Consider the following 12,912-nt stretch of genomic DNA (forward strand, 5'->3'; position numbering starts at 1 on the left):
CACGTCGGACGGGCCAGGCATGGGTGTCTGTCTGTGTGCCTCGTGGAGGCAAGGACAGGCCTGTGGTACATGGGCCGTCTTCACTGTCCGATCTCACTCACCTAGTCAGAGACTGGGCGCCCCAAAAAACTAACGGGGTGACAGATGCGGGTGTCCCGCACCACGAGCAGCTGCTCCACGCTGTGTTAGAGCGGCACACTGATCTCTATGCAAGAGGACATTTTGGAGAGTAAGGGTGGAGACACGATATTAATAAATACATGTGACCTCTGGGACCACATCCAGGCCAAGTAAGATAGATACATGGTCATCAACTTAATTATAATGTATCATCCCAGTGAGGGAAATATGCCCAGAGGCCTATTTTTTTTTTTAATCCTAACCCGAGGACATTTTTTTTGTATTTATCTTTAGATAGAGCGGGAGGGAAAGAGAGAGAGAAACATCAATGTGAGAGAGACACATAGACTGGCTTCCACCCGCGCAACCCCAACCGAGCCGGGGACAAACTGCAAACAAGGTACTTGCGGCTGATGCTCTAACCACTGAGCACCCGGCCAGGGCGCAGAGGCCTGTTCTGGACAACACTGAGCTCACCAACAGAGGCAGACCGCAGCGTGCCACAGGGGCCTGAGAGCCCGCGAGGCTACGGGCCCCACAGAAGCTCTAACACGAGGCCGCTGAAATGACCCTGGGCAAGTGCTACATCTTTCTGAAGAATGTTTTCCTCTCCAATCACATAAAAAGGTTTATATTTAAGACGATAATTTTGACATTCTTAGGTTGTCCATTTTTTGTGGGTTTGTTTGCTTTCCCCAAAGACTCCCCTTTGGCGTAGGGGTGATGATCAGAGAAGGGGCAGCATCACTCACAGGAGGCAAAGGAGGCCTAGATGAGGGCGCAGGCTGAGGAAGGGCAGCGCCCCCCCCCCCCAATTCCTCCAGAGGCCCAGACAGGGTTAATAAGTAGTGGAGGCAACAGCAATAAGAACATCAAGTTCAAAGGCACATGCTCCCCAATCATTTTTAATTCCTTTTTCCTTCGATTATTTATAAAGTGTCAGGTTAGATTCTAACGTGCTGTGTTAGATTATTTCCGAGGGCGATGCAGTGCCTCCCATGGGCTCCGTGGTATTGTCTGGAAGTGCAGAAGCACCTACTGTGTGCCCTAAGACCTGCTTCGCCCATCCAGTGTCTCCCCTCTCTTTGACGCAGATTTCATTATCCCCATTTTACGAAAGGAAAACGACCATGCAAAGAGGTGAAGTAATTTAGCTGACAAATGGCAGAGCACACATTGTGGTCCCAAGTTTTACACGGCTTTCTCTCTCTCTCTCTCTTTTTTTTTGCCTTTGGCAGTAAGTCCAAGCTTAAGAGACATATAAATGTAACACCTTCCAGCTTAGAGTATCTAGCGATCTCCCCCTGGCTTGCTTTCCAGCTTGGTTTCCTGGAATTAGTGGGGTCTTTCCAGGCCCTCAGCTCTGAGGCTCACACCAGGGCACAGCCAGCAGCTCCGGGAGGGTGTGTGGAGATCAAAGCCAACAGAAGGGGCTTGAGATGCAAATGCTGTGTTTATAATGCTAATCAAAGCCTCGGCTTTGTGTGGAGGGGACAAAAAGCTCCCTCATAAAAACGGGGGAGGGAGGGTTGTTCAGTGAGTGGCTTAAGTGCTTACCTCCTGCTGATGACAAAGGCCGCGATGAGAATGACCACTAGCACCACGCTGCCGGAGACGGACACCAGAAGGACTGTGGAGTTGGCCCCATCTCCGATGATCCGGGAAGGCACTGGCAAAGACAGTCGCACAAGGGTCACCTTTGGGGAGGTCCTAAGGGGCAGCACTTCTGACTGGGTCAAGTTTCAAATTTCTGAAGCCGGTTAGAATGCTCACAGCTTCTTTGCCCTTCATTAAGGATTCGCGCAACCGCGTTTTCTAAGGCCGCCTTAATGAGACAAGGGCATTCTTTTCATAATTGTATGAAGACGGTCCCCCAGATTTTTATTAAATTCTATGGTAAACATTACAACTCAGTTTGTTTTTTTTTTCCTTCTTCTTCTTTTCCTTTCTACTCTCAGCCCTAACACTTCCATAAACACCTGATGCATTCCTTAGTGGGACATTTCAGAAAGGACAAGCAATTTTGAATGTTCCTTTCTCTCCAACCCCCCCAAATCTATCGAAAACCTGCCTATTATTATCCAGTTGCAAAGACCACTTCCTCCTTGAAGGCTGCCAGGAGAATCCAAAGGATGTGAAACCCCTTTGGATTAAATTCGGGTGCACTTTCTCTTCTGCTTCTGTTTTCATTCTTATTTTAGTTGATAACTTGTGGATAACATTACTTTCTAGGACTGATGTCGGAAGTTCTGCTCCACCATCTCCTCATCAAGTAGGCTCAGTCTTGGTTAGTTAATTATGGGATTGGAGCTTATCTTATGTCACCTGCTTGTTGATGGGAATGCCCTCTGTTAATATTTTGGATTCGATCAACCAGTTGATACAACTCACAATGTTGAAAGAGTTGATGTATTTGCCCCAAAGAGCTTAAAACATGCAAACTGGTCTGACTTCATTAAAAAAGATTCCTAGAAATAAATAGGAAAGAAAAAAGATTGACCCCTCTTCTCCAATGTTCCCAGGAGGAACATGTCCTAGCTAACGCAACTTTCACTTGGTTCTGCAATCTCATTTCTCATGGTTTAGAGAACGCTGAGAACAAACACACAAATAAAAGAACAGACAACAGTGTTTTCAGTCACCTGAAAACACAGGTCAGATGGTACTATCTGAAAAACACCTTTCCCTAAGTAGCATGAGGTGTTCTTGGTTAGCAGCGAAATGTTTGCCTAACCCAACGCCACGCACAGCTCCTTGGCTGTCACTGTAACGGGAAGTGCCCTGCATGGAAAAAGAACCTGGGCACTTGTTACCTGTGTTGGTTGTGACTTCCAGGGGCTCACTGAAGTCTCCGTAGCCAGCCGCTGTTCTGGCCCGGACATGGAAAACATAGGAAGTCAGAGGGTTCAGACCTTTGATATCTGTGTTCCTGGCAGCTGTCCGGACGATGCGATAGCTGCGCTCATTCTGATCCTACATCACGGAAAGATAAGGCGGAGAAAGGGCAAAATAAATGCTCCGCTATTCTAGGCACAAAGTTAAAGGGGCCGAGCCAGTCTACTCAGAAGCGGAAAGAAAACGGGGATCGAGAAACTCTCTAAGCCCTGTATTCCCTTCAGTGTTAGAAGTACTGCTGTGACTCCTTTCGATGTGGAAAGAGATGCAGAATTCTTGTATGATCATTTTTGACACTGAGCATATTCAGATCTTTGCTCATAACCCTTTTTGAAAAGAATATTAGGTGATGGTCGGTAGCTCTTCTCACTCCACACCCAGTAATTTAACAGAAATAACTGTAAGAAGTTTCCTGTCTTTTTCTATTTTCCTGCTAGAAGCTGTCAAGTGTTGTAATCTGGTTTCAATGAAAAAAAGAAAAAAATTCTGTCCCTTTTCTGCTTTTAATAAGGAACCCAATAAATGGTCATCTTTAAAAAGAAAGAGAAGACAATGGCTCATTTTCTAGACTGAATTCTGTCCTTTAAGAGAGACTAGTTATTTGTAAAAATAATGTCTTTCTACGACTTTAAGAGGCAGAAGAATGTAATTTCCTTCCCCCGATTTTCTCTTAAAAGTTATCAAAAGTCACACCTTGACTCTGAATAGCAGTGATCTACTTAAACAGATTATTATTTCTACATTGATGAGTCACGCTCCTGACAGAGGTTTAGAGATTAGAACTAGCTATCTTGATTTCCATTGCTAGAAAGAAAGAAAAAATATGGTTATATTAGAATGCAATGTGGTTTTTTTTTTTCTTTCTGTTTTGGAAGATAACCAACTTAAAACATAAAATTCATAACCGGATTTGATTAAGAAGCAAAACGCATTTGGCTTTGAGATTCACTGGTATTCAAAGATTTATAACTGCTCAAAAACTAGACATGAAAAAAGGGAGGAGGGAGGGAGGGAGGGAGGGAGGGAGGGAGGGAGGGAGGGAGGGAGGAACCCTGTCTATTCAGGTAATACCTTCTCGTAATACTTGACTTCATACTCCAGGATCACCCCATTGGGCCGATCTGGTTCCAGCCAAGCCAGAGCAACACTGTATCTGGTGACTTCTTTAGCCTGGACCAAAGCAATGGATGATGGTGCTGTTGAGAAAAACAAACAAACAAACAAATTTTTTAAAAAAAGTTTATTTCAAAAGGGAAAAAATTCGTGGTATAGCCCTGGTCGGTTTGGCTCAGCGGTTAGAGCTTTGGCCTGTGGTCCAGAGAGACCCGGGTTCGGTTCCCGCTAAGGGCACGTATGTCGGTTGCAGTTTGTCCCCGGCCCCAGTTGGGGTCGTGTGGGAGGCAGCCACTCGATGTGTCCCTTTCACGTTGATGTTTCTCTCTCTCTCACTTCCTCTCTCTTCCTCCCACTCTACCTGAACAAAAATGGAAAAATGTCCCCGGGTGAGGATAAAAAAAAAAAAAAAAAAAATTAGTGGTATCAGTCCATAGTTTCATCTGACTTAAGGAAAATGTGAAGGATTGTCTCGTCTTCCTCCCAATCCCCACTTGGCTCTTCCCCTGTACAAAAGCAAATCATATACTCTTTTTAGGGTTCTCTCCAGTATCATGTTGTGCATGGTTTGTCTTAGAAAAATAATCTAAGAAAAAAATAAAACCCGGTCGGTGCCCGGGCCCATGGCAGCAAGTCCACAGCTCCTGTGCCCAGTCCTCAAAGCAGGCTGCAGGCATAGAGAGAGCGGTCTGCTTGTGCCTCTCTGCAAGCCTGTGCAGGCCTCCGGATGGCTCCTGTAAGTCCAGGGAGCCTGCATCTCGTCCTACTTGAGTGCCATCTTGCTGCTTTTTAACTTTGTATAGCAAGGGGATTCGCGACTCTTCCAAGGGGACCGGCGGGAAGGCCACAGGCAAACAGTTCACACGCTTTCCAATATAAATAAGAGCACTGCTTAATTACCAGTGAAAGTTTCCAGTCTGAGCACAGCCATGCCAATAATGGAGCACACACATAAAGCGATGGTGGCCTCTCTGGACATACGTGGCGTTTTGCAGTGATTTTATAAGAGTTGAATTATTGCCTTTGCCTGCTGAGTAGCAAACCTTCTTTCCACTGGGAAAGACACACACGCCGTCCTGCACGGGGCGTGCTGGCAGGGTGGGGAGGAGGAGCCAGGGGAGAGGGACACCCCCAGTCTGACGAATGCCTGCTTCCCCACAGCGGGGTCACAGCGCCAGCCAGCCGCTGTTGCGCTCCACGGTGACTGACAACGGTACAGATGTGCCTCTCCGGGGAGGACAGGAAGCAGTCATGAGATTTGCAAGCTTATCTACCAAAGCTGGTTACAGAACCAGAGATCAGAGCTCTTCCTCAATTGAATGGATATTCTGTTTTGTTCCCAAATTATGAAACCACATGAAAATGTCAAAATAACCACTGAGGAACAACAGCGTGGCGTTGAGTCTTCCTGCTGCTCTCCTCCAACACCCCCCCACACACACACACACCCCTGCCAAACCCTAACTTGAGAAACAAATAAAATAAATTGTGACTGGAGATGGAACAGGGCAGGCTTCAAACCCACCTGACCAGACCAGACAGGTATGTATCGACGGCAAGGGAAGCAGACACACCATAGTCACACATCCAGCACGGAGCATCTCTCGAAGACAGTCATGTGAAAGCCCAGCATCTTTGTAATGGGTGCCTCCAGACAGCCACATATGCTACACCTCTCTCTCTCTCTCTCTCTCTCTCTCCTCCTCTCCCTCTCTCTCCCTCCCTCTCTCTCCCTCTCCCAAAGCAATTCCAGATGGGACCCCACATAAATACTAGGGAAGATGCAGTGGGTACACGTGTCCTCCAGCGACGGCAACCCCAAGGTTACTAGCGCCGAGCTGGGTGAACAGAGCTGCATGCAGCAGACATCTGGAAGCCACTGAACATCTGAAGAAAATGAAAACCGGAAATGTGCTCATTAGCTGTATTAAAGCTCCCCTCCCCCAACACACACACACACACACACACACACACACACACACACACACCCCTTCTCTTTCTCTGCTGGTTGACACAGAGCCATTGTCCAGCCACACACAGGGAGCGACTTTCTTAAACACAGAGTTAGCAAGGAAGCACGGAGGCTGCTGGCCCTGAAAAGCCATTTCGCTCCAGGTAATGAATATATTGCCTAACAGGGCACTCTGGCATACACTCCATAAAAAGGGGCTCTTTAATCTCTGATGTTCAGGACTGGGAAATGAAATAGAAAAGCGAGGCCGTTAGAAAGAAAGCAGGAGGGAAGAAATCATGAAGTTATAAAATGAACTTTCTCTCAGCAACGGCCTGGGTCAGAGCCTGGTAATCAACAGATTTCGCGGAGAGGAATTGCCCGGCGGCCCTTGCAGCGCACTGATGAACTGAGCAGGGTTCCCCCGGCTGGCCGCCACTCAGGGCTGCATGTGGGAGATGAATCCTATTTCCATTTCCGAAGTTGGAGCAGGGGTGCCCGGTGCCCATTCAAAGCAATATGAGCTCCGCCGAACTGCTCCACAAATGTCAGCCGGGAGTTAACAAGGTGACCATTTAACGGACAGACTCTTTCCCAGGCAGCCCCACTTGGGAAAGCCACGGGCACCCAGGTGAAAACAGACCAACAGAGCGGACGGGCCTCGGCTGTCGCAAAACCGGAGGGAAATGAGGAGGAAGAGGGAAGTGGATAACTAGCTGTAATTCACAGGGAGGGTGGCGTCGCTGGCTGTGCAGTTGAGTTCTTGCTGGACAGGTGTTTCTCAGAACAGCAGCTTTATCCGGCCACAGCGACAAAAGCCATCCATGGCCAAGTGAGGCTGAGAAACATACTTGAAAGAGGTCACTGATGGGCAGTCCAGCCGGTGCCCTGCTCTCCATGGGGGGCACTACCTACCTTCTCTGCTAAGAAAAACAGCCAATCAGGCAAAGCTGGGCCTTGCCACAAGGCCTCTTTGGATTGAAGAGGCAACAGGTTGTACCCTGCATTACAAACCACCTAAGGTCCTTCCCTCGCCCTTCCTACCAGGCTTCCCAGACAGCCTCGGGCTCTCCTCCTGGAAGCCACCACCCGCTATGGCTGCCCGTGGAGCACTCCCCGAGAGAGGGCCTTTGGCAATGGTATTTCTCAAGGGCCTCTCCCTACCCCAGTGGCTCCCCAGAATTAGTTCTCTCATGTCACCCGTATAATTAATTGCCGGCACAGCCCCTCTGCATCTTGTACTACGACTGAAGCAATACTTTGCTTACATTGACACGCCACTTCACTTCAAAAGGAAGCATCCCATTACTGTTATCACTTGCAACAATGGCTAGCAACCCTGAAAATGGAAATAACATCTAAGTAAAACGATGCTCTCCATGTTTGCCCGATACTCTTGCCTCGCCAGGCTTTGTCAAAATACACAGCTAAGCCAGAGTTTGGGAGATTGGAAAAGAAACTGATGTTCACATAGGGCAATTCATTACTATGTAGCATGCTGGGTCTTCCCTGAAATCGTCTCTGATGGTATGTTTCCACACTCGGGTAAACACTGCCAAAGTCTACTCAGTTCAGAAATGTTCTGGATCCTGAGTCCCAACAGCCCAGGGCTCTGCCCTTTGCTAATCGAATTAGAAGAAGAAATAACAGACGAATACAACAACAGATTGGACCTTTGTCCCAAATATGTGATTCGGTGAGCGCTTTGACAAATCAATGCCCTAATTCAAAAGGGGCTTCTCATTCATAGTGGGAGTTTTGGTCAACACGAAGAGACCAAGCGGAGAAAAGTCCTGTCGCCTGTCACTTCCCTGATTTGCACTCTGAGGTCTTGTGGAGACAGGGAGACAGGCCCTGATCTTCCCTCCAGCGTGTCTTTAATGAGCACCAACGAAACAAGACATAGAAGGGGAAGGACACGCAAAGCTGTGTCAAATACAACTCTTGGTATCACATTAAGTACCACCTTATCCTTTCGATTCTTCTTAACTGAAAACAAAATGAATAAACCCACACACACAGATGGGAAATTTTTGTAGTAGCCTCAGAGGAAAGACATTCTTTAATGTCAGCTCAGAGGACCCCTTTTCTAGACCTCAAGAGGAGACACTTCCTGTGAACCTTCTCTTTATCCAGGTTCTCTCATGGCAACAGGGAGAAGCAAGAGGCGGGTGCTTCCTCCCTACACTGTGTCTTGGGATACTCAATGCACCTGTTTCAGAGTCAGATGAAAAACCAGGAGGGAGCCGAGGACTGATGGACGTATCCTTACTGAAAGGAAGAGATGCATCTCGGACTGAAAAGCATTCCTATCTACCCAGACCTTTTCCTATCTACCAAACGTACAACAGGTGTTTGCTGTAATGGAAGTCTTGTCCCTGTGGACCTAAGCAGGCATTCTTTATGGCTAGAATTTTGACATAACATGTAGCAAAAAGGTGGTCATGCTTGTGGACAGTAGTGTGGTTAAAAAAGGTGACTGATAGATGTAAAAATCACAAGGACAAGAACTACTGAAGGGTAGTGTTTTTGTTTTTGTTTTTAATTTGTGATTTAATGCCATTAAGTTCTTCATGTCCCAAGTTTTGAAGCAGAATTTCCAAAGGCCAATAGATGCCCATACTTCGCTGAATAAATACAGTGACTGCAATAAGAGACAAGAACAGGGAGAAATGCAGTGTGGGTTGCAGAAAAAACCATGGGTGGGTTTAGAGAAATGTTGGGGAGCATGGTCAAGATTTGCAGGGACAACGAGAAGGCAGAAAAGCAAAACGGAACCCTGAACAGATGTGTGCTTCTGCAGATATACTAGAATTTTCAGGAAACACTAGCACCCTGGTTCTAGAATGTGCAAAATGAGCTGAAGATGAAAATATATGTGATCTATATACTGAAAGCATTCTTTACTAATTTGTTGGGAACAAGAGATACACTTTAAAAGGATTTGGGATAAAATTCCAGGTTTGATATTTACTAGCTGCCATCCTGGGCAAGTCACTCAGATTTTCTCACCTCAGCTCCTCCATGTGTAAAACACCTTCCCTTCCACATACAAGCATGTGAGCTGTTTGAATACACTTTCCACAAGGAGAGGGTTTCACCTTGTTCATCGCTGCATCCTTACTGTCTAAGATCACGTCTGGCACGTAGCCTCTGCTCAATAAATATGTCAAGTGTATAAAAGTGAACTAAATGTTACAATCTATCTGAAATAGTCTTTGCAGACAACAAAAACATTTTCTAAATATAAAATACCAGAAGTCAGTCATCCCTAAAACAACTCTTTTATCTGCACCTGTTTCAGATGACCTCTGGTGGGCTTGGTTAACTAAGATCTTGATAATTAAGTAAGAGGGAAGCAAATGACATTCCTAATTATAATTGGAGTCTCTGTTTTCTCCGGGACAGGTGAAACTTCTGAACTTGCATCAAACACACAGCCTGTAAAATGCCATTCAAATGCATGTTTCCATTCAAACTGGTTTCACTGCACCTGTTACGGGCAGCATCTTTTTGGCTGAATTGAGGTGTCGACATCCACTCAGTATTTCTTCTCTGTATCTGGGGGGCACATGCAAACTGTCTTCCTGACTTCCTAACCATGAAGGTGAGTGGTGTCGGGATGTTCCCCGCCCCCAAATCATAATCCTAAATCCAGAGAGAGCCATAGGCATCCCCCTTGTTTCATAATCCATGAACACCCGGAGTTTCTCCAAAGATGCTCCAGTGCAGACGAAGTCAGTCACTGCAGGAAAAGCCTGGAGATCTTGCTGAGGTGTCAGAGCAAAGAGCCCTCTGCCATCAGCGTAGGGGTGGCAGGAGTCAGCATGTGGAACAGACCACTGGGAACACGTAAAATGGTGGTAAAATATCATTTTTTTAAAAAAGATGAAGCACCAACAAAAGAGGGCAAAAGGAAAAATTTGCCAAAGCTTGGAGGCCGCACGGTCTGAGCTTGCCCCCGCATTTTTCCGTGTTCAACATCCTACCTGTCCCTGAGGCCCGGAGGAGCCTTTCCAACCGAATCCCCATTGGCTGTGTGCCTGTGGCTCCATTTGGTTCCGAGCAGACCACAATGCCTCCAGAAGGCACATGTGGGATTTATCTCTGTGTGTGTTTCTGATAAACAGAAACAGTACAGATTAGGGGCTGGATCATGACTTTCTAACGGGGGGACATTTCACAACGAAGAATTACAGGAGATGCTTTGATGTCAAACAGAGGCGGCTCCTTTTAAGAAAATGGTAAATTTAACTTTCTTTGGCTAAAAGCTCAGCAGTTCTCCTCGCTCCCCCATGGCATGAATGCCGTTATTTTCTTTTATCCACTTCCTCAATGACTTGCCATTAAACACCTAGGAGTCATTGTACTGCGGCAGTCTGGTACCCGTGACACCCAAACAGGATGGAGAAGAGAAAAAGACACGAAGAAAAGGAAGAGAGGACACATTCACCGCAAACCTTCACTTGTGGGTGAGCAAAACTCTTTTCTTGTGTCCAGCATCACACGCAGTGAATTAAAAACAGTTTGGGGGAACTTGGTGGGAGGTGAATTAGCTGAAACAGATAGACTGCGTTTCACCACTGGCTCACATTACGTGGGCGGAAGGAATATGGAAGGAAGGAAAAAGATGTAAAGAACGGTTTCCAGCCTGTGGGCAAGGAAGAGTGGAAAAAGCCCTTTATGAAAGTCAAGAAACCTAAGGCGTGGATGTCGGTGGTACACAATGTCCAGTGTTTGGAAGGAAGAAGGCTTAACCACAGCAGGGTCACCCCCCTTCCCAGGACCTTCAAGAGATGATGTTTACTCAAGGGGTCTTCCACGAATAGGAGAAAAAACCCACAGTTCCTACATCTCCCCGCTTAATGCAAAAAGCATATTTAAATTTAATTACTCGGAGCTAAGGTGGTTTTTGTTCCCCCCTTTCTTTCTCATTTCAACTCCACAGCTCTGATTTGCTCTTTATCAAAGGTTTGTGCATTTTAAAATGCTGTCAAGCATCCAAATTAAATGCTTCAGAGCACTAATGATATCCTTGTGATGAAGGGTTCTGCCGTCACAGGGATGCTAAGAACTCTGGTGCTAATATTAATTGCTTTCTTCCACATCCCACCAAAGGGAGGGAAGGGTTTCTCTGAGCTTTTTGCTACCTATGGCACCAAAGAGTGCCAAGTCCATTTTCCCCCACAATTATCACCGCAGCATTTCATAGTACCCAAGAGTGTACAGAGGGCTTTCGTATATACGTGATCTTTGTACTAAATTCAATGAGCTGGTTTAGCCCTCCGCTATTTTTTTTTTTTTTTTAGGTTAAGACCATTAAAAGACTGAATCCTCATCCACCCTCCTTGGATAGGTCACTGATGTAAAATCTCAACTCTGCACCCCACAGCTTCTAGCCGCTGAATCATTAACAAACACCTAAGCACATCTGCTCATAGCCAAGAAGTGAAATTGATTTTACAACCACCCACCCACCCAGCCAACCAATAAAAGGTATAGGAAAACTTGATTGCTCCAAAATTGATATGGAATTATTTTCCTTCAACCAAAGGCCTAGAACCAAATTCTCTATTGAAACCTTAGAAGATTCTGAATTAAAGTTCATTCATATTTAAATATGGAAATATTAATATTAATTAAGCTTTTACTTGAAGTGTATGAGGAGGGCATTCTTTCCCGTACACTGACAGCCAAGGTCAGTACATAGAGTCTATTTTAAACAAATACTGTAACGGTTTCCTTCCTCGCCGAAGGAAACAACAGACCCATGTCCCCAATGACATTCAGAATCTGATTTGGGGACACCGAGGATGCTTTAACTAAGTGACTCAAGAGTAAGAGTGCAAAGCATTTAACTCCAACTCTTACTTTACTTATTTTGCCTGTGAAGTGGGTGGCAGATTGTTTTAGACAAATCTTTTCTAAACTATTAACCACATGTTAAACAATGTTCTTCTTAGCCTGTATGTTGAGTGTTTGCATCAGAAATGGAAGGTGCTGGGACTGGCCTCGGCAGCTACCTGTCTGAAGATGGGGCCTCCCTTCCCATGAAGACTGTTTCCTGGGTGGAGCTCCTCAGACAGCACTACATCTCCCAGACCCCTTTACATGCAGGGCTGTCCACAGGGCTGACTTCTGGGCCATGGAATGTGGGTTGACATGATTACTCTTCTTCTAGTCCTGATGCACAGAAATAGCTCCCTTGGGACCCTCCATCCTCCCCAGCTCAGAACCTGCCAGCTGGGGCCCAGGGTCATCTTGGGAGCCCTTCACTGCTTCCCCTCAGCACTACTAACTGGGTACAAGTTGACCAAGAAATAATTTTCTACTGCATCAACCCACGAAGTGACATTTGGGGTTACAACAAATACCCATTTGAGTCAAGTGAAACCCATTCAGCAAAAAAGAGGCATGTTCCTATAGTAACATTTTCATATACTAACTAACAACTAACTAACTAACTAACTAACTAACTAACTAACTAACTAACTAAAGTGCAGTAGTACTGTGGCCTCGGAAAGATGCAGCTTCGGGCCCTCTTAGCAACTTCAGCTCCTAGGCATCCGCAGTGAGCACATTCCCACTCATCTGCGCCCCACTGGTGAGTGCTGCCCCGAGGTCAGCAAGGCAGGAACCAACCTGCAGCTACGCAAGGACATAGTCACAGCCACGGGTCTTCTCTCATGAGGGGATTTAGCAGAATCCCATTACACTGGGCTAGAGTATTGGGCTGAGCTTGTTTAATTCACATGGGAAAAGACAGTGGGGTTCTCGGAATGGTTTGGTGCAGTTTTCCTTTCGGAAAAGAGTTTGCTTAGTCTTCATTGCAC

The 12,912-nt window shown here is 46.2% G+C and overlaps 1 protein-coding gene across 1 annotated transcript in view; it reads right to left on the minus strand.

Annotated features, from left to right (window-relative positions):
• Nucleotides 1–12,912, minus strand: part of EPHA4 (EPH receptor A4) — a 138,816-nt gene that overhangs the window by 30,646 nt on the left and 95,258 nt on the right. Inside the window, exons 6-8 of the mRNA XM_036254352.1 lie at nucleotides 4,087–4,211; nucleotides 2,934–3,093; nucleotides 1,678–1,789 (exon numbers count right to left, since the gene is read on the minus strand). Coding sequence (XP_036110245.1) covers nucleotides 1,678–1,789; nucleotides 2,934–3,093; nucleotides 4,087–4,211 — 397 coding nt within the window. The remainder of the gene's footprint in view (nucleotides 1–1,677; nucleotides 1,790–2,933; nucleotides 3,094–4,086; nucleotides 4,212–12,912) is intronic.

Source organism: Molossus molossus, unplaced genomic scaffold, assembly GCF_014108415.1.
Source record: "Molossus molossus isolate mMolMol1 unplaced genomic scaffold, mMolMol1.p scaffold_m16_p_11, whole genome shotgun sequence".
Lineage (NCBI taxonomy): Eukaryota > Metazoa > Chordata > Mammalia > Chiroptera > Molossidae > Molossus > Molossus molossus.